This window comes from Leptodactylus fuscus, chromosome 5 (genome assembly GCF_031893055.1).
Source record: "Leptodactylus fuscus isolate aLepFus1 chromosome 5, aLepFus1.hap2, whole genome shotgun sequence".
NCBI lineage: Eukaryota > Metazoa > Chordata > Amphibia > Anura > Leptodactylidae > Leptodactylus > Leptodactylus fuscus.
Genome location: NC_134269.1, coordinates 128,903,632 through 128,924,806, shown reverse-complemented (window position 1 = coordinate 128,924,806; position 21,175 = coordinate 128,903,632). Strand labels below are relative to the sequence as shown.

Genomic DNA, 21,175 nt, shown 5'->3' with positions numbered 1-21,175 from the left:
GGGAGCCTCTAACCAGCCCAGTTTGGACCAATTAATGGTGGAGGGAGCCTCTAACCAGCCCAGTTTGGACCAATTAATGGTGGAGGGAGCCTCTAACCACCCCAGTTTGGACCAATTCATGGTGGAGGGAGCCTCTAACCAGCCCAGTTTGGACCAATTCATGGTGGAGGGAGCCTCTAAAAAACCCAGTTTGGACCAATTCATGGTGGAGGGAGCCTCTAAACAGCCCAGTTTGGGCAAATTCATGGTGGAGGGAGCCTCTAACCACCCCAGTTTGGACCAATTCATGGTGGAGGGAGCCTCTAAACAGCCAAGTTTGGACCAATTCATGGTGAAGGGAGCCTCTAAAAACCCGTTTGGACCAATTCATGGTGGAGGGAGCCTCTAACCAGCCCAGTTTGGGCAAATTCATGGTGGAGGGAGCCTCTAAACAGCCCAGTTTGGGCAAATTCATGGTGGAGGGAGCCTCTAACCAGCCCAGTTTGGACCAATTCATGGTGGAGGGAGCCTCTAACCAGCCCAGTTTGGGCAAATTCATGGTGGAGGGAGCCTCTAAACAGCCCAGTTTGGGCAAATTCATGGTGGAGGGAGCCTCTAACCAGCCCAGTTTGGACCAATTCATGGTGGAGGGAGCCTCTAACCAGCCCAGTTTGGGCAAATTCATGGTGGAGGGAGCCTCTAAACAGCCCAGTTTGGGCAAATTCATGGTGGAGGGAGCCTCTAACCAGCCCAGTTTGGACCAATTAATGGTGGAGGGAGCCTCTAAACAGCCAAGTTTTGGGAAATTCATGGTGGAGGGAGCCTCTAACCAGCCCAGTTTGGACCAATTCATGGTGGAGGGAGCCTCTAACCAGCCCAGTTTGGACCAATTCATGGTGGAGGGAGCCTCTAAACAGCCCAGTTTGGGCAAATTCATGGTGGAGGGAGCCTCTAAAAAACCCAGTTTGGACCAATTCATGGTGGAGGGAGCCTCTAATTAGCCCAGTTTGGACCAATTAATTGTGGAGGGAGCCTCTAACCAGCCCAGTTTGGACCAATTAATGGTGGAAGGAGCCTCTAACCACCCCAGTTTGGGCAAATTCATGGTGGAGGGAGCCTCTAACCAGCCCAGTTTGGACCAATTAATGGTGGAGGGAGCCTCTAAACAGCCAAGTTTTGGGAAATTCATGGTGGAGGGAGCCTCTAACCAGCCCAGTTTGGACCAATTCATGGTGGAGGGAGCCTCTAAACAGCCCAGTTTGGGCAAATTCATGGTGGAGGGAGCCTCTAACCAGCCAAGTTTGGACCAATTCATGGTGAAGGGAGCCTCTAAAAACCCGTTTGGACCAATTCATGGTGGAGGGAGCCTCTAACCAGCCCAGTTTGGGCAAATTCATGGTGGAGGGAGCCTCTAAACAGCCCAGTTTGGGCAAATTCATGGTGGAGGGAGCCTCTAACCAGCCCAGTTTGGACCAATTCATGGTGGAGGGAGCCTCTAACCAGCCCAGTTTGGGCAAATTCATGGTGGAGGGAGCCTCTAAACAGCCCAGTTTGGGCAAATTCATGGTGGAGGGAGCCTCTAACCAGCCCAGTTTGGACCAATTAATGGTGGAGGGAGCCTCTAACCAGCCCAGTTTGGGCAAATTCATGGTGGAGGGAGCCTCTAACCAGCCCAGTTTGGGCAAATTCATGGTGGAGGGAGCCTCTAACCAGCCCAGTTTGGACCAATTCATGGTGGAGGGAGCCTCTAACCAGCCCAGTTTGGGCAAATTCATGGTGGAGGGAGCCTCTAAACAGCCCAGTTTGGGCAAATTCATGGTGGAGGGAGCCTCTAACCAGCCCAGTTTGGACCAATTAATGGTGGAGGGAGCCTCTAAACAGCCAAGTTTTGGGAAATTCATGGTGGAGGGAGCCTCTAACCAGCCCAGTTTGGACCAATTCATGGTGGAGGGAGCCTCTAAACAGCCCAGTTTGGGCAAATTCATGGTGGAGGGAGCCTCTAAACAGCCAAGTTTGGACCAATTCATGGTGAAGGGAGCCTCTAAAAACCCGTTTGGACCAATTCATGGTGGAGGGAGCCTCTAACCAGCCCAGTTTGGGCAAATTCATGGTGGAGGGAGCCTCTAAACAGCCCAGTTTGGGCAAATTCATGGTGGAGGGAGCCTCTAACCAGCCCAGTTTGGACCAATTCATGGTGGAGGGAGCCTCTAACCAGCCCAGTTTGGGCAAATTCATGGTGGAGGGAGCCTCTAAACAGCCCAGTTTGGGCAAATTCATGGTGGAGGGAGCCTCTAACCAGCCCAGTTTGGACCAATTAATGGTGGAGGGAGCCTCTAAACAGCCAAGTTTTGGGAAATTCATGGTGGAGGGAGCCTCTAACCAGCCCAGTTTGGACCAATTCATGGTGGAGGGAGCCTCTAACCAGCCCAGTTTGGACCAATTCATGGTGGAGGGAGCCTCTAAACAGCCCAGTTTGGGCAAATTCATGGTGGAGGGAGCCTCTAAAAAACCCAGTTTGGACCAATTCATGGTGGAGGGAGCCTCTAATTAGCCCAGTTTGGACCAATTAATTGTGGAGGGAGCCTCTAACCAGCCCAGTTTGGACCAATTAATGGTGGAGGGAGCCTCTAACCACCCCAGTTTGGGCAAATTCATGGTGGAGGGAGCCTCTAACCAGCCCAGTTTGGACCAATTAATGGTGGAGGGAGCCTCTAAACAGCCAAGTTTTGGGAAATTCATGGTGGAGGGAGCCTCTAACCAGCCCAGTTTGGACCAATTCATGGTGGAGGGAGCCTCTAAACAGCCCAGTTTGGGCAAATTCATGGTGGAGGGAGCCTCTAAAAAAACCCAGTTTGGACCAATTCATGGTGGAGGGAGCCTCTAATTAGCCCAGTTTGGACCAATTAATTGTGGAGGGAGCCTCTAACCAGCCCAGTTTGGACCAATTCATGGTGGAGGGAGCCTCTAACCAGCCCAGTTTGGGCAAATTCATGGTGGAGGGAGCCTCTAAACAGCCCAGTTTGGGCAAATTCATGGTGGAGGGAGCCTCTAACCAGCCCAGTTTGGACCAATTAATGGTGGAGGGAGCCTCTAAACAGCCAAGTTTTGGGAAATTCATGGTGGAGGGAGCCTCTAACCAGCCCAGTTTGGACCAATTCATGGTGGAGGGAGCCTCTAAACAGCCCAGTTTGGGCAAATTCATGGTGGAGGGAGCCTCTAAACAGCCAAGTTTGGACCAATTCATGGTGAAGGGAGCCTCTAAAAACCCGTTTGGACCAATTCATGGTGGAGGGAGCCTCTAACCAGCCCAGTTTGGGCAAATTCATGGTGGAGGGAGCCTCTAAACAGCCCAGTTTGGGCAAATTCATCGTGGAGGGAGCCTCTAACCAGCCCAGTTTGGACCAATTCATGGTGGAGGGAGCCTCTAACCAGCCCAGTTTGGGCAAATTCATGGTGGAGGGAGCCTCTAAACAGCCCAGTTTGGGCAAATTCATGGTGGAGGGAGCCTCTAACCAGCCCAGTTTGGACCAATTAATGGTGGAGGGAGCCTCTAAACAGCCAAGTTTTGGGAAATTCATGGTGGAGGGAGCCTCTAACCAGCCCAGTTTGGACCAATTCATGGTGGAGGGAGCCTCTAACCAGCCCAGTTTGGACCAATTCATGGTGGAGGGAGCCTCTAAACAGCCCAGTTTGGGCAAATTCATGGTGGAGGGAGCCTCTAAAAAACCCAGTTTGGACCAATTCATGGTGGAGGGAGCCTCTAATTAGCCCAGTTTGGACCAATTAATTGTGGAGGGAGCCTCTAACCAGCCCAGTTTGGACCAATTAATGGTGGAGGGAGCCTCTAACCACCCCAGTTTGGGCAAATTCATGGTGGAGGGAGCCTCTAACCAGCCCAGTTTGGACCAATTAATGGTGGAGGGAGCCTCTAAACAGCCAAGTTTTGGGAAATTCATGGTGGAGGGAGCCTCTAACCAGCCCAGTTTGGACCAATTCATGGTGGAGGGAGCCTCTAAACAGCCCAGTTTGGGCAAATTCATGGTGGAGGGAGCCTCTAAAAAACCCAGTTTGGACCAATTCATGGTGGAGGGAGCCTCTAATTAGCCCAGTTTGGACCAATTAATTGTGGAGGGAGCCTCTAACCAGCCCAGTTTGGGCAAATTCATGGTGGAGGGAGCCTCTAACCAGCCCAGTTTGGACCAATTCATGGTGGAGGGAGCCTCTAACCAGCCCAGTTTGGACCAATTCATGGTGGAGGGAGCCTCTAAAAAACCCAGTTTGGACCAATTCATGGTGGAGGGAGCCTCTAAACAGCCCAGTTTGGGCAAATTCATGGTGGAAGGAGCCTCTAACCAGCAGAGTTGTGGGAAAGCAGGGTGGAGGGAGCCTCTAACCAGCAGAGTTGGTGGAAATCAGGGTGGAGGGAGCCTCTAACCAGCAGAGTTGGGGGAAATCATGTTGGAGGGAGCCTAGTATTAGCAGAATTGTGCAACGCTTATGGTGGATGAGTATGAGGATGCGGAGGAATTGGAGAGGTTGAGTACAGACATGGAGTTTCATGTTGGGGTGCTTTACACAGGTGGGCACAAAAATGAAGGCTCTATCCAGTGGTGGTTCATTTTTATCAAAGTGAGCCGGTCGGCACTCTCAGCTGACAGACGGGTGCGCTTGTCAGTGATGATGCCACCGGCTGCACTGAACACCCTCTCAGATAGGACGCTGGCGGCAGGACAGGACAGCACCTCCAAGGCATATAGGGCAAGTTCAAGCCACAGGTCCAACTTCGACACCCAATACGTGTAGGGCGCAGAGGGGTCGGAGAGGACAGGGCTGTGGTCGGAAAGGTATTCCCGCAACATGCGCCTATACTTCTCACGCCTGGTGACACTAGGACCCTCCGTGGCGGCACTTTGGCGAGGGGGTGCCATCAAGGTGTCCCAGACCTTAGACAGTGTGCCCCTCGTTTGTGTGGACCGGTGAGAACTTGGTTGCCTACTGGAGGAACTGCCCTCCCTGCCGCCAACGTCACATGCTGGAAACATCTCCATCATATTCTGCACCAATTGCCTGTGGCAAGCATTGATGCGATTGGCCCTCCCCTCTACCGGAATAAAAGACGAGATGTTGTTTTTATACCGGGGGTCAAGGATAGCAAAGATCCAGTACTGGTTGTCCTCCATGATTTTGACAATACGCTTGTCGGTTGTAAAGCACCCCAACATGAACTCAGCCATGTCTGCCACAGTGTTAGTTGGCATGACTCCTCTGGCCCCACCGGAAAGTTCAATCTCCATTTCCTCCTCATCCTCCATGTCTACCCATCCGCGCTGCAACAATGGGACGATTCGAAGTTGCCCGGAAGCCTCCTGTATCACCATCACATCATCGGACAACTCTTCTTCCTCCTCCTCCTCCTCCTCCTCCTCCATTAAACGCAGTGAAGCGGACAGATGTGTGGACCTACTCTCCAGCTGTGACGGATCGGATGCTATCCCTAACTCCTCTGTGTGATCTGAGTTATCCCTGATGTCAATCAGGGATTCTCTCAGAACACACAAGAGCGGGATTGTAAGGCTCACCATCGCATCCTCAGAGCTCACCCTCCTTGTGGACTCCTCAAAGACCCGTAGGATGTCACAAAGGTCTCTCATCCATGGCCACTCATGGATGTGAAACTGAGGCAGCTGACTTTGTGGCACCCTAGGGTTTTGTAGCTGGTATTCCATCAAAGGTCTCTGCTGCTCAACCACTCTATTCAACATCTGAAACGTTGAGTTCCAGCGTGTGGGGACGTCGCACAAAAGCCGGTGTTGTGGCACATGCAGGCGTTGCTGGAGAGATTTTAAGCTAGCAGCGGCTACTGTCGACTTGCGAAAGTGGGCGCACATGCGCCGCACTTTCACCAGTAGCTCTGGAACATTGGGGTAGCTCTTTAGGAAACGTTGCACCACTAGGTTGAAGACGTGGGCCAGGCATGGAACATGTTGGAGTCCGGCAAGCTCCAGAGCTGCTACCAGGTTCCGGCCGTTATCACAAACGACCATGCCTGGGCCCAGGTGCAGCGGCTCAAACCATATTGCCGTCTCATCGAGGAGGGCATCCCTCACCTCGGAGGCAGTGTGCTGTCTGTCCCCCAAGCTGATCAGCTTCAGCACAGCCTGCTGACGTCTACCAACGCCAGTGCTGCAACGTTTCCAACTCGTAGCTGGGGTCAATCTAACAGCGGAGGAGGAGGCGGTGGCGGAGGAGGCGGTGGCGGAGGAGGAGGCGGTAGAGGAGGAGGAGGAGGGGGGTGTTCTTCTCGTGTCCCTGCCAGGAATGTTAGGCGGGGAGACGAGGTACACCGGGCCAGTTTGGGAAGCAGTCCCAGCCTCAACTACATTCACCCAGTGTGCCGTCAGTGAAATGTAGCGTCCCTGTCCGCATGCACTTGTCCACGCGTCGGTGGTCAAGTGGACCTTTGTGCAAAGCGCGGAACTAAGGGCCCGCCTGATGTTGAGTGACACGTGCTGGTGCAAGGCGGGGACGGCACACCGGGAGAAGTAGTGACGGCTAGGGACGGCATAGCGAGGTGCCGCAGTTGCCATCAGGTCCAGGAAGGCGGGAGTTTCAACAAGCCGGAACGCCAACATCTCCTGGGCCAGCAGTTTAGCGATGTTGGCGTTCAAGGCTTGCGCGTGTGGGTGGTTAGCAGTGTATTTCTGCCGCCGCTCCAATGTCTGAGAGATGGTGGGTTGTTGTAAAGAAACGCCTGATGGTGCCTTTGATGGTGCAGGAGAAGGAGATAAGACAGGACCAGGGGAGGATGAGGTAGAAGTCAACAAAGTGGCGGAGGCAGATGAAGTGGTGTCCTGGCTCGTCCTCTGGAGTGCATCGCCAGCACAGTCAGCAGTGGCAGTGGCAGAGGCAGAGGCAGTGGCAGTGGCGTGAACGGCAGGCGGCCTTTGTCCTGCCGTTGCTGCCTGCCACTGATTCCAGTGCTTGGATTCCAAATGACGGCGCATTGAAGTGGTGGACAGGTTGCTCTTCTCAGAGCCCCTAATCAATTTCGAGAGGCAAATTGTGCAGACAACACTATATCTGTCCTCGGCGCATTCCTTGAAAAAACTCCACACCTTCGAGAAACGTGCCCTCGAGGTGGGAGTTTTTCGGGGCTGGGTACGAACTGGAACATCTTGGGAGATTCCGGGTGTGGCCTGGCTTCGCCTAAGCTGCTGACCTCTGCCTCTGCCTCTAGCTACCCTTTTTGGTGCTGCACCTGCCTCAACATCCACACTACTTTCCCCGCTTGACATCCCCCCTGTCCAGGTCGGGTCAGTGTCCTCATCATCCACCACTTCCTCTTCCAACTCCTGTCTCATCTCCTCCTCCCGCACAATGCGCCGGTCAACTGGATGCCCTGACGGCAACTGCGTCACATCATCGTCGATGAGGGTGGGTTGCTGGTCATCCACCACCAAATCGAACGGAGATGGAGGAGACTCTAGTGTTTGAGCATCTGGACACAGATGCTCCTCTGTTAGGTTCGTGGAATCGTGACGTGGAGAGGCAGGTTGAGGGACAATGAAAGGAGCGGAGAACAGCTCTGGGGAGCAGGGACAGTTTGGGTTATTGTTCTGTAAAGCTTCGGAATTTTGGGAGGAAGGAAGACAAGACTGTTGGGTAATAGGAGGAGAGGAGGCAGAGTCTGACTGGCTGCTGGACAATGTGCTGTAAGCGTTCTCTGACAGCCATTGCAAGACCTGTTCCTGGTTCTCGGGCCTACTAAGGTTTGTACCCTGCAGTTTAGTTAATGTGGCAAGCAACCCTGGCACTGTGGAGTGGCGCAATGCTTGCTGCCCCACAGGAGTAGGCACGGGACGCCCTGTGGCTTCACTGCTACCTTGCTCCCCAGAACCATTCCCCCGACCTCGCCCACGGCCTCGTCCACGTCCCTTTCCGGGAGCCTTGCGCATTTTGAATTCCTAGTTAGAAATTGGCACTGTATACCAGTAGTAAAAATTGTGGGTGCACGTAACCCCAATATATTCTTTGAATTCCCAGTCAGAAACTGGCACTATATGGCAGTAGCAAGAAATGAGGGTATTTGTATTCCCAATATACTCTTTGAATTCCCAGTCAGACAATGGCACTGTATACCAGTAGTAAAAATTGTGGGTGCACGTAACCCCAATATATTCTTTGAATTCCCAGTCAGAAACTGGCACTATATGGCAGTAGCAAGAAATGAGGGTATTTGTATTCCCAATATACTCTTTGAATTCCCAGTCAGACAATGGCACTGTATACCAGTAGTAAAAATTGTGGGTGCACGTAACCCCAATATATTCTTTGAATTCCCAGTCAGAAACTGGCACTATATGGCAGTAGCAAGAAATGAGGGTATTTGTATTCCCAATATACTCTTTGAATTCCCAGTCAGACAATGGCACTGTATACCAGTAGTAAAAATTGTGGGTGCACGTAACCCCAATATATTCTTTGAATTCCCAGTCAGAAACTGGCACTATATGGCAGTAGCAAGAAATGAGGGTATTTGTATTCCCAATATACTCTTTGAATTCCCAGTCAGACAATGGCACTGTATACCAGTAGTAAAAATTGTGGGTGCACGTAACCCCAATATATTCTTTGAATTCCCAGTCAGAAACTGGCACTATATGGCAGTAGCAAGAAATGAGGGTATTTGTATTCCCAATATACTCTTTGAATTCCCAGTCAGACAATGGCACTGTATACCAGTAGTAAAAATTGTGGGTGCACGTAACCCCAATATATTCTTTGAATTCCCAGTCAGAAACTGGCACTATATGGCAGTAGCAAGAAATGAGGGTATTTGTATTCCCAATATACTCTTTGAATTCCCAGTCAGACAATGGCACTGTATACCAGTAGTAAAAATTGTGGGTGCACGTAACCCCAATATATTCTTTGAATTCCCAGTCAGAAACTGGCACTATATGGCAGTAGCAAGAAATGAGGGTATTTGTATTCCCAATATACTCTTTGAATTCCCAGTCAGACAATGGCACTGTATACCAGTAGTAAAAATTGTGGGTGCACGTAACCCCAATATATTCTTTGAATTACCAGTCAGAAACTGGCACTATATGGCAGTAGCAAGAAATGAGGGTATTTGTATTCCCAATATACTCTTTGAATTCCCAGTCAGACAATGGCACTGTATACCAGTAGTAAAAATTGTGGGTGCACGTAACCCCAATATATTCTTTGAATTCCCAGTCAGAAACTGGCACTATATGGCAGTAGCAAGAAATGAGGGTATTTATAACCCCAATATATTCTTTGAATTCCCAGTCAGACAATGGCACTGTATACCAGTAGTAAAAATTGTGGGTGCACGTAACCCCAATATATTCTTTGAATTCCCAGTCAGAAACTGGCACTATATGGCAGTAGCAAGAAATGAGGGTATTTGTATTCCCAATATACTCTTTGAATTCCCAGTCAGACAATGGCACTGTATACCAGTAGTAAAAATTGTGGGTGCACGTAACCCCAATATATTCTTTGAATTCCCAGTCAGAAACTGGCACTATATGGCAGTAGCAAGAAATGAGGGTATTTGTATTCCCAATATACTCTTTGAATTCCCAGTCAGACAATGGCACTGTATACCAGTAGTAAAAATTGTGGGTGCACGTAACCCCAATATATTCTTTGAATTCCCAGTCAGAAACTGGCACTATATGGCAGTAGCAAGAAATGAGGGTATTTGTATTCCCAATATACTCTTTGAATTCCCAGTCAGACAATGGCACTGTATACCAGTAGTAAAAATTGTGGGTGCACGTAACCCCAATATATTCTTTGAATTCCCAGTCAGAAACTGGCACTATATGGCAGTAGCAAGAAATGAGGGTATTTGTATTCCCAATATACTCTTTGAATTCCCAGTCAGACAATGGCACTGTATACCAGTAGTAAAAATTGTGGGTGCACGTAACCCCAATATATTCTTTGAATTCCCAGTCAGAAACTGGCACTATATGGCAGTAGCAAGAAATGAGGGTATTTGTATTCCCAATATACTCTTTGAATTCCCAGTCAGACAATGGCACTGTATACCAGTAGTAAAAATTGTGGGTGCACGTAACCCCAATATATTCTTTGAATTACCAGTCAGAAACTGGCACTATATGGCAGTAGCAAGAAATGAGGGTATTTATAACCCCAATATATTCTTTGAATTCCCAGTCAGACAATGGCACTGTATACCAGTAGTAAAAATTGTGGGTGCACGTAACCCCAATATATTCTTTGAATTCCCAGTCAGAAACTGGCACTATATGGCAGTAGCAAGAAATGAGGGTATTTGTATTCCCAATATACTCTTTGAATTCCCAGTCAGACAATGGCACTGTATACCAGTAGTAAAAATTGTGGGTGCACGTAACCCCAATATATTCTTTGAATTCCCAGTCAGAAACTGGCACTATATGGCAGTAGCAAGAAATGAGGGTATTTGTATTCCCAATATACTCTTTGAATTCCCAGTCAGACAATGGCACTGTATACCAGTAGTAAAAATTGTGGGTGCACGTAACCCCAATATATTCTTTGAATTCCCAGTCAGAAACTGGCACTATATGGCAGTAGCAAGAAATGAGGGTATTTGTATTCCCAATATACTCTTTGAATTCCCAGTCAGACAATGGCACTGTATACCAGTAGTAAAAATTGTGGGTGCACGTAACCCCAATATATTCTTTGAATTACCAGTCAGAAACTGGCACTATATGGCAGTAGCAAGAAATGAGGGTATTTATAACCCCAATATATTCTTTGAATTCCCAGTCAGACAATGGCACTGTATACCAGTAGTAAAAATTGTGGGTGCACGTAACCCCAATATATTCTTTGAATTCCCAGTCAGAAACTGGCACTATATGGCAGTAGCAAGAAATGAGGGTATTTGTATTCCCAATATACTCTTTGAATTCCCAGTCAGACAATGGCACTGTATACCAGTAGTAAAAATTGTGGGTGCACGTAACCCCAATATATTCTTTGAATTCCCAGTCAGAAACTGGCACTATATGGCAGTAGCAAGAAATGAGGGTATTTGTATTCCCAATATACTCTTTGAATTCCCAGTCAGACAATGGCACTGTATACCAGTAGTAAAAATTGTGGGTGCACGTAACCCCAATATATTCTTTGAATTACCAGTCAGAAACTGGCACTATATGGCAGTAGCAAGAAATGAGGGTATTTATAACCCCAATATATTCTTTGAATTCCCAGTCAGACAATGGCACTGTATACCAGTAGTAAAAATTGTGGGTGCACGTAACCCCAATATATTCTTTGAATTCCCAGTCAGAAACTGGCACTATATGGCAGTAGCAAGAAATGAGGGTATTTGTATTCCCAATATACTCTTTGAATTCCCAGTCAGACAATGGCACTGTATACCAGTAGTAAAAATTGTGGGTGCACGTAACCCCAATATATTCTTTGAATTCCCAGTCAGAAACTGGCACTATATGGCAGTAGCAAGAAATGAGGGTATTTGTATTCCCAATATACTCTTTGAATTCCCAGTCAGACAATGGCACTGTATACCAGTAGTAAAAATTGTGGGTGTATATAGCCCCAATTCTATTGCTAGGGGACTTGCAGGGTATTTCTGGGGTGAAGGTGGGGGGGCACACCGTTGGAACGGGTATCGGGGTATATATCGGGTATACGGGAATACACTGACAGTGTATTCCATTCAGGATCCTGGGAAAGCTGGGTTGCGGCGATTGAGCCCGTCAGTGCCACGTTACACTGACAAGCTTCTCCCTGGAATTTAGCTCTTACAAGAGCTGTTGGTTGTCTTCTCCTTCCTATCCTAGCCTGTCCCTGCCTACCCAGAATCTAAGCCCTAGCTAGCTGGACGGAAACCTCCGTCCTCGGTGAATTGCAAGCTCAGAATGACGCGAAGCTGGGCGTCGCTGTTCTTTTAAATTAGAGGTCACATGTTTTCGGCAGCCAATGGGTTTTGCCTACTTTTTTCAACGTCACCGGTGTCGTAGTTCCTGTCCCACCTACCCTGCGCTGTTATTGGAGCAAAAAAGGCGCCAGGGAAGGTGGGAGGGGAATCGAGTAATGGCGCACTTTACCACGCGGTGTTCGATTCGATTCGAACATGCCGAACAGCCTAATATCCGATCGAACATGAGTTCGATAGAACACTGTTCGCTCATCTCTAATTATAGTCAATGGGGTTGGTTGGGCACCATTGGAGTCTGTCGTTTTAGCAGTCCATGTGTCCGAAGGACCAGAACAATGGACACAGCACACAGGTTCTGTTAACTTTGTTAATTCACAAACAAACCATAAAAAAAAACATTTTCTTTGTACGATACTATAGATAACGGATCTGTTTTGTATATGTATATTATATTATATTTTTAAGAGGTACAAGTAATTTATTGTGGCATTTGTAATGTTAACCATAACTTGTACAGCCCATGACTGGAGTGTAGAGTGTATAGCACAGGTTACATTAGCACAGAGGCCTACATCCAATAGTCTTATGGTAGAGTTGGAAGGGACCTCAAGGGCCATCGGGTCCAACCCCCTGCGAGTGCAGGTTTTCCTAAATCATCCCAGCTATATGTTTATCCAGATTCCACTTGAAGATTTCCATTGATGGAGCGCCCACCACCTCCCGTGGCAGCCTATTCCACTCTCTCACTACCCTCACTGTCAGAAAGTTTTTCCTAATGTCTAATCTGTATCTCTTTCCCTTTAGTTTCATCCCATTGCTTCTTGTACTTCCTTGTGCTAATGAGAATAGGGTAGATCCCTCTGCACTGTGACTACCTTTCAGATATTTGTAGACTGCTATTAAATCTCCCCTCAGCCTTCTCTTCTGCAAACTAAACAATCCCAGTTCTTTTAGCCGCTCCTCATAGGACATGGTTTGCAGACCTTCCACCATTTTGGTTGCTCTTCTCTGGACTTGCTCCAATATATCGATGTCTTTCTTGAATTGAGGCGCCCAGAACTGTACACAGTATTCCAGGTGTGGTCTGACCAGGGAAGAGTACAGCGGAATAATGACCTCTCTTGATCTAGATTCAATGCTTGACTTAATACATCCCAGAATTTTATTAGCCTTTTTTGCAGCAGCACCGCACTGTTGGCTCATGTTGAATTTGTGATCTACTATTATGCCCAAGTCCTTTTCCCCTATGCTATCACTTAGTTCTATTCCTCCCATACTATATATGTTTTTTACATTTCTGTTACCCAGATGTAGAACTTTGCATTTGTCCCTGTTAAATACCATTTTGTTCGCCTCAGCCCATTGTTCCAGTGTGTCTAAGTCCTTTTGAATACACTCTCTCTCCTCTCTAGTGTTGGCTATTCCTCCTATCTTCGTATCATCTGCAAATTTTATGAGTTCCCCAATAATTCCATCGTCCAGATCATTTATAAAGATATTAAAAAGTACTGGGCCCAGAACAGAGCCCTGCGGCACCCCGCTTTTGACTTTCTTCCAGTTGGATGTGTAGCCATTTAGTATTACTCGTTGTGCCCGATCATTAAGCCAGTTGTGAATCCACCTAACTGATTTTTTGTCAAAGCCATACTTAATCATTTTTTCAATAAGAAGGTTATGTGATACAGGGGGCCACACGGTGGCTCAGTGGTTAGCACTGCAGCCTTGCAGCGCTGGAGTCCTGGTGTTCAAATCCCACCAAGGGCAAAAAAAAAAAAAGCCATCTGCAAGGAGTTTGTATGTTCTCCCCGTGTTTGCATGGATTTCCATCCCATATTTCAAAAGACATACTGATAGGGAAAAATGTACATTGTGAGCTCTATGTGGGGCTCACAATCTACATTTAAAAAAAAAAAAAAAAAAAGAAGGTTATGTGATACTTTATCAAATGCCTTACTGAAGTCAAGATATACTATGTCCACGGCATTCCCTTGGTCTGACCATTCAGTGATTTTGTTGTAGAAGGAAATCAGGTTAGTCTGACAAGATTTATTGGTCATAAAGCCGTGCTGGCTCTGGTTAATTAATGCCTTCCCATCCAGGTACCGAAGTAAATGTTCCTTGACAATTTGCTCAAAGATTTTTCCTGCTATCGAGGTCAGACTTACCGGCCTGTAATTTCCTGGATCGTCCCTTTTCCCCTTTTTGTAGATGGGGACAACATTTGCCCTTTTCCAATCTAAAGGGACCACTCCTGTTTCCCATGACTTACCGAAGATTATAGCAAGGGGTTCTGTTATTTCCTCTGCTATCTCTTTCAGGACTCTAGGGTGTAAATCATCTGGTCCTGGGGACTTGGTTTCCTGTAACTTGGCTAAGTGCTCTCTTACCAGACCTTCGCTTATAGTCAATACTAGTGATTGATAATTCAGAAATGACAATATTCTCTTTTAATAGAACATGCAAAGATTTGCTTCTGATGATTGTAAATCTGTTTCATTAGGCAGTGGCTAAGCTGATGACAGTCGACTGTCGCTGTCATGGAGTCTCTGGTTCCTGTGCTGTGAAAACATGTTGGAAATCGATGTCTTCATTTGAAAAGATTGGAAGTTACTTAAAGGATAAATATGAGAACAGCATCCAGATATCAGACAGGATGAAACGAAAAGTTCGCAGGAAAGAGAAAAATCATCGCAAGATACCTATCAGGAAAGAAGACCTTGTTTACACCAACAGATCCCCTAACTATTGTGTAGAAGATCGAAAACTTGGAATATCAGGAACCCATGGTCGAGAATGTAACCGTACTTCGGAGGGGCCAGATGGGTGTAATCTGCTCTGCTGTGGGAGGGGGTATAACACTCATGTAGTAAGACATGTGGAAAGATGTGAGTGTAAATTTGTGTGGTGCTGCTATGTGCGCTGCCGACGTTGTGAAAGTATGACTGATGTTCACACCTGCAAGTGAGGAGAAAAATGTAATTAAATATAACTTAATTTGGTTAGAACAAATAGAATATTACTATCTGGTCAAACAAGTCACTAGTGATGTTGTTTGTAGGTTGGACTGAGAGAGAGTGGGTCTGAGACGTGGCCATACTGTTAACTATGAAGATTGCTATCCAATGGAGAAGACACCCCACTACAATGGGAATTGCTTAGTGAATAGAAGCTGTAAGGTTAGGCGATGGCTAAAACAGACAATGAAACTGAAATGCCAGATGTCTGAAGTCTAAAATACTGAAGGAACCCATATATTGTACAGAGAAGAGGAAAATTTGAGATTGAGTTAGGAAAACTAGGACTAACATGGAGAGAAGGTTTAGTTACAGCCATACATCAAGTTAAACGTAGAAGAATACTCATATCCTCCAGTTCTGATTTATGTTAGGTTTGGTTCACATTTGTGTTCGGGGATTCCTTTCTCCTCTTTGCATGAAAAATGTGGAGATAAAATTCCTGCAAGCAGCACTTTTCTCTCTGCATTTTTTGTGCGGAAACCGAACGGAAACCACACAGACCCCATGACAGTCTATGGCAGGGGTAGGCAACCTTTTTTGTTCGGCGTGCCGATTTAAATTAAAAAATCAAAGATGAGGTCCTCGGAGTGCCGGGCAATAATTGTAAAGCCGACGACACCTACACTAAAGTCATATAGCACAGGGGTGCTGTCATACTGTGATCCGAGCCACATGCGCTTACCACTATTTGCCTCGATACACATGTTCTTTGTTCTTAAGTACATGCGTAACCCACAATTAGTGGTAATGTATGTGACTGGGAGCAGAGTGAGGTCATACCTGTAAAGAGCTGACACACAATGTACCTGTCTGCTCCATCCAGTCCTCGGCTGTTAGTAACTTCAGTATTCTGTAAGGGAGCGTTCACACTACCGTCGGTGTCTGACAGCTAGTGTCCGCTGCTAATGTCCGCACAAGATTTTGAACAGACATTAGCAGCGGACACTAGCTGTTGGACACAGACGGTAGTGTGAACGCTCCCTAAGTGAAACGCAGATTAATTTCAGTCACTTTTAGTTCCTGGCGGTGCAGTAACAGCAAAACCCCAGCCAGGAATTAATGGGTGTCACACTTTCAACAAAGTGGCCGCACTGGTGCCCAGGAACTGGATTTGGCTATAATTGCATCTAGTTACAGTGTCACCACCCAATAGAATCACACTAAGGCTGAGGCCCCACATTACAAAAATGCAGCTTTTTTTTATTGCAGATTTAGCTGCGTTTTTTTTCCGTCAAAGCCAAGAATGGCTAGAAAACTAATGGGAAATATATAGGAAGCTTCTTATATGTCTCCCTCCTGCTCAATCTACTCCTGGCTTCAGCTAAAAAAAAACAGCAAAATCTGCAACGAAAAAAAGCTGTTTCTGCAACGTGGAGCTTTAGCCTAAGGCTGAGGAACACAGCTTTTTTTGTTACATATTTTGCTGTGTTTTTCTGAGCCTAAGCCAGGAGTGGATTGAGCAGAAGGGAGACGTATAAGAAGCTTCCTATATATTTCCCATTCCTTCTGTAGCCATTTTTAGCTTTGGTTGAAAAAAACCGCATGAAAATCTGCAACAAAAACGCTGCGTTTCTGCAACGTGGGGCCTCAGCCTTACGCCTCCTGCATACAAGTGGCATGCATGTGGTTTTCACTGACCTATATGTTAAAAATAGGGGATGTATAGGACACATATAGGACCTGCTCCATAGTTTTCAGTTCTTCAATTTGGCCCAGATACACAGCCACAAAAAGAATGGCTGTATATACGGGTCAATTGAAATATATAGGTCTGTACTTTATCCGCAGTTGTAGATAAAGAGTCTGGTCATGTGCATTGCAGGTTACAACTCCATGTACCTCATATTAATAGCAGTTAACCCCATCATGTCCCTCACATTAACCCCCTGTGTGCTTTACATAATTGACACGGATATGTGAGACATATGGAGGTAATAAGTGAATATCTTTATTATATAGGTCCTTCATTAGTACCCCCATATGTCTCACACATCAGTAACCCTTATGTGAGCCACACAGGGGTTAATGTGAGGGACATGATGGGGTTTACTGCTATTAATGTGAGGCACATGGAGTTACTAAAACTAAATTAATAAAACCAAATGCCTGACATTAATGAGAATAGTTAGTAACACACACGTACCTGGTGTTTTTACTTTCACTTTACTCACCAGAGCTTCCTCTCCTCCACAGGCTGCAGACAGCTGGAGCTCCTCTTCACGTGTAGCAGCAGGTCCAGGGAGCCCTTATCCTGTGCAGTGAGAGGCTCACCTCTGATTGGTGGGCAGTGAGAGAAGGGGGCGTGTCCTACACCTCAGCTCTAGCAGAGCACTGAAGGGACGCTCTCTCTTTCAATTTAGTGTATGAAAGTTGCGGGCTGGCTGCCGTGCCAGCAAAATATGCCTCGCGTGCCACTCTTGGCACGCGTGCCAGGGGTTGCCGACCCCTGGTCTATGGGGTCCGAGGGTTTCCTAAGGTAACAGCTTTTTTATGCAGATTAGGTTTCCGTTCAGGGGGTTCCCCAAGCGGACTCCCGAACGGAAACCCATGCACTGAAGTGAACCGGGCCTTAGTGTTCTGAACTATGGCCCTTAGGTTCCGGATTATCAAAAGATATAGTAAATTATCCACAACAAAGGAGAGGTGTTGTCAAAAGTATTAGGTTATATTGCCATTGTGTTTATGGAGTAATGTGTGTTCAGCATATGCACCAGCCTATACAAAGAATTATATCCGCTATTGAATTTACAGAAAAAGATAAAATAAATGAGTCCTGACTCCTGCACCTCTAAGTGTAATATCGATTGAAAAGAATCCTGGAATTTTGAAGAAAGCCGCAAGTATGTCGAAAGTTAAAGCCATTTTTGTATTTATAAACAAAATGTTATATTTTGATATAAAATATTTTGTACAGTCAGTTAATGTGTGAATACACATCGGTTATAGGGTATATATTAGGGTTTTTATACTACTTAAAGGTGTACATTTTGTAAATATTTAAATTATACAGTTCTCGCACTGGCTAGTAATCTACGTTTTTATGGTATAACATATGTACCGACTTGTGTTTAGAAAGGTTCAAAACTTCAACAAAGTACTTTCACCCCCTCAAAGCACTAAAACAAGAATTATCATTACTATCAATACATCTTATTACATACGTTTTTATATATTGTAATATATATATAACTTTTCTTATATCTATAGTTGATGTGTATTTTTTTTACATTTTCATTAAATTTTTGTGAAAATAAAGTTGTGTTTTACGTCTCATTTTATGGAAGCAAAAGAAAGGTATGACTATAGTTACATACAGGACACTGTAGAATTGAAAATATATGGAACTGTTTTGTAAATTTAATGTAAAGATAGAGAATTTGCAACCATAGTCAATTGGGGTTCCATGAAAAACGGGATGGACAGCATATAGATTACTTCCAAGTGCAGTCCATGTTTTCCATGGATCCTATCAATAGACTAGATAGACCAAAAATCTGCAAAAATGGACTGGAATAGAGCCTACTTCATATTTTACAGCTCAGTTCTACAACACCCACATGGATACATTAAAATTACAGATTCGTAATAACAGATAGAAAATGTACCAAAATTATGGTTGTGTGCATGAAGCCTGAAGCTTGCCTCCAGTATGCAGTAACCATGTGCTCTAGATGTAGCCTTCCTTAGACTAAGGCCCCAAGTTGTGGATACACAGCACTTTTGACTGGTGCAGCAAAAAAAAAAAAAGCTACGTTTTACAGTACTGGCAACGATAATGAGATTCTGGCTAGTCCTATCCACACATTGCGGGAAAAATAAGGTGAAGAAAAGCTGTGTATTCAGAAACTCAGCATTTATCTGTGGAAATTCAAGCATGTTCTGGATAGATTTAACAAGGGAAGAAAAACTGCAGAGAAAAATAGTGCAGAATAAAAACCTAAGTGGAAAATAACACAATGTGTTTCTGCTGCCTTTTTCTATGCGGGGCCTTTCAAACAGTCCTGCAGCTTTATTTAGCTGCTTGGTGCCACCTGGTGGTCTTACTAGTTTCCTCTCACAATGATTTCTTAGAAGGTTCAGCACTAGTGAGCTCAAATCCCTTATATTAGTCTATTTAAAAAAAGCCAAGCGTCAGAGGATAGGAACAAGTGATGCTCTTTATTAGAATCCATACACACTACTCAATTTGACACATAAGTACCCCTTTTTTTAAGTGTAAACAATGGATAAGTCAATTTCGACACATTGCCAAGGCATTTCTCATTTTTTACATGTAACTTTTACATTTTTACTTTTTCACTCACAAAGCCAAATGAAGGCTTAGTTTTTGTAGGACAAATTCTACTTCATATTGGTATCATTTAGTATTCCATACAATGTACTGGGAAACTGTAAGCGTTAGTGGTAATGCAAACATTACATTCTAACTAAATTCTGATCACAGAGATATGTTTTAATACCTTCACAAAAATCTAAAATTAAGAAGAAAAAAAATGAACTGGGCTACTTGAGAGGATTTCAGCACAAGATTTCATAGTAGGGAAAAAAATCTATCTATCTATCTATCTATCTATCTATCTATCTATCTATCTATTTGTAGTAGTCTGCTCTATACAAATCCACAGTTCTCAACCAATTTGGCTGAAATTTGGCACGCCCCCTCTCCACCCACAGGAGCAGAATACTGCACACGTTACATCTCGCTAGCGTCCCCCCCGTCATGAGATTTGGGCCCCTGAAGTTAGGCCCTATACATATAATGGGGAAATGTAAAAGTGAAAGTGCTGAGGAGAAAACAACAGCTGTGACTGACAGGGACGGATTATAGAGACGGCACCAAAGAGTCGCTGCTAAAGGGGCCTCACCACCACACACAACACACAAACATTTCGCAAACACCATATAAACATCACACATACACCAACCCACAAGCACAACACCACACAAATACCAGAGCACTCTAGACACACACAACACAAACAGCACCCCCAAAATACCACAACACCACCCCATAAATAACACATGCACACCACACACGCAAGCAAACACACTTGGATGGATGCACACTATACACATGGACGAACAGAGCACACACAACTGCTGTACGCATAGACACTTGCACTGCACATGCACATGCACAAACACATGGACGACACGTGCATGCACAAATGTATACATACCCATGGATCACACGCATGCAGAGACACAAACACAGACCACACATGTGCGCGCGCACACACACACATGCACGCACTGACAAAACACGCCTGGTATCCTTAGTGGCTACTTGCACACCATAGTATTTTTCACGGGCCTCCGGGCCATGGATTTGGTGGCTCCATAGACTTCTTTGTGCACAAAGCTGTGAATTTTGCAGCTCCATAGAAGTCTATGGAGCTGTAGAATCCACGGCCCAGAGACCCGTGAAAAATACTGTAGTGTGCAAGCAGCCTTACTGAGCAGCCATATTGGTCAGGAGAAAAATCCCTGATAGTAAGATTGATATTATTGCTTACTAGAGATGAGCGAGTAGTATTCGATCGAATACTACGGTATTCAAAATACTCATACTCAATCGAGTAACACTCACTATTCGAATGGAAAAATTCGATGCAGAACCAGCATTGATTGGCCGAATGCTATACAGTCGGCCAATCAACGCTGGTTCTTCTCCTACCTTTAGAAGTCTACTCCGTGCAGCTTCCCTGCGGCGTCTTCCGGCTCTGAATTCACTCTGCCAGGCATCGGGCCTGGGCAGAGCCGACTGCGCATGCCCACTTGTAGTGCGGGCATGCGCAGTCGGCTCTGCCCAGGCCCGATGCCTGGCAGAGTGAATTCAGAGCCGGAAGACGCCGCAGGGAAGCTGCACGGAGAAGACTTCTTGGAGGATCCAGCCTTACCCTCACTCGTGGACTTGATAAGTGTAATTTGATCGAATGTTGCCTACCCCTGAAACGAGCATTTCCCCCCCATAGAGTATAATAGAATTCGATATTCGATTCGAGTAGTCGAATATTGAGGGGCTACTCGAAAGAATATCGAATCTCGAACATTTTACTGTTTGCTCATTTCTATTGCTTACTATACAGGAACTTTCATCACTGAAGCTGCTGAGGTAAAGAGAAAGCTGAGCTCTGATTGGTTGATATGGGCAACTACACAAGTCTGCCTGTGAGCAGTTTTCATTACTGAGATGTCAGCTCCTTCAGGTCATAGT

The 21,175-nt window shown here is 45.9% G+C and overlaps 1 protein-coding gene across 1 annotated transcript in view; it reads left to right on the top strand.

Annotated features, from left to right (window-relative positions):
* WNT16 (Wnt family member 16) overlaps nucleotides 1-15,247 on the top strand; it is a 40,608-nt gene extending 25,361 nt beyond the window's left edge. Inside the window, exon 4 of the mRNA XM_075274278.1 lies at nucleotides 14,442-15,247. Within this exon, the coding sequence (XP_075130379.1) occupies nucleotides 14,442-14,906 (465 nt within the window). The 3' untranslated portion in view covers nucleotides 14,907-15,247. The remainder of the gene's footprint in view (nucleotides 1-14,441) is intronic.
* The last annotated feature ends 5,928 nt before the right edge of the window (nucleotides 15,248-21,175 follow it).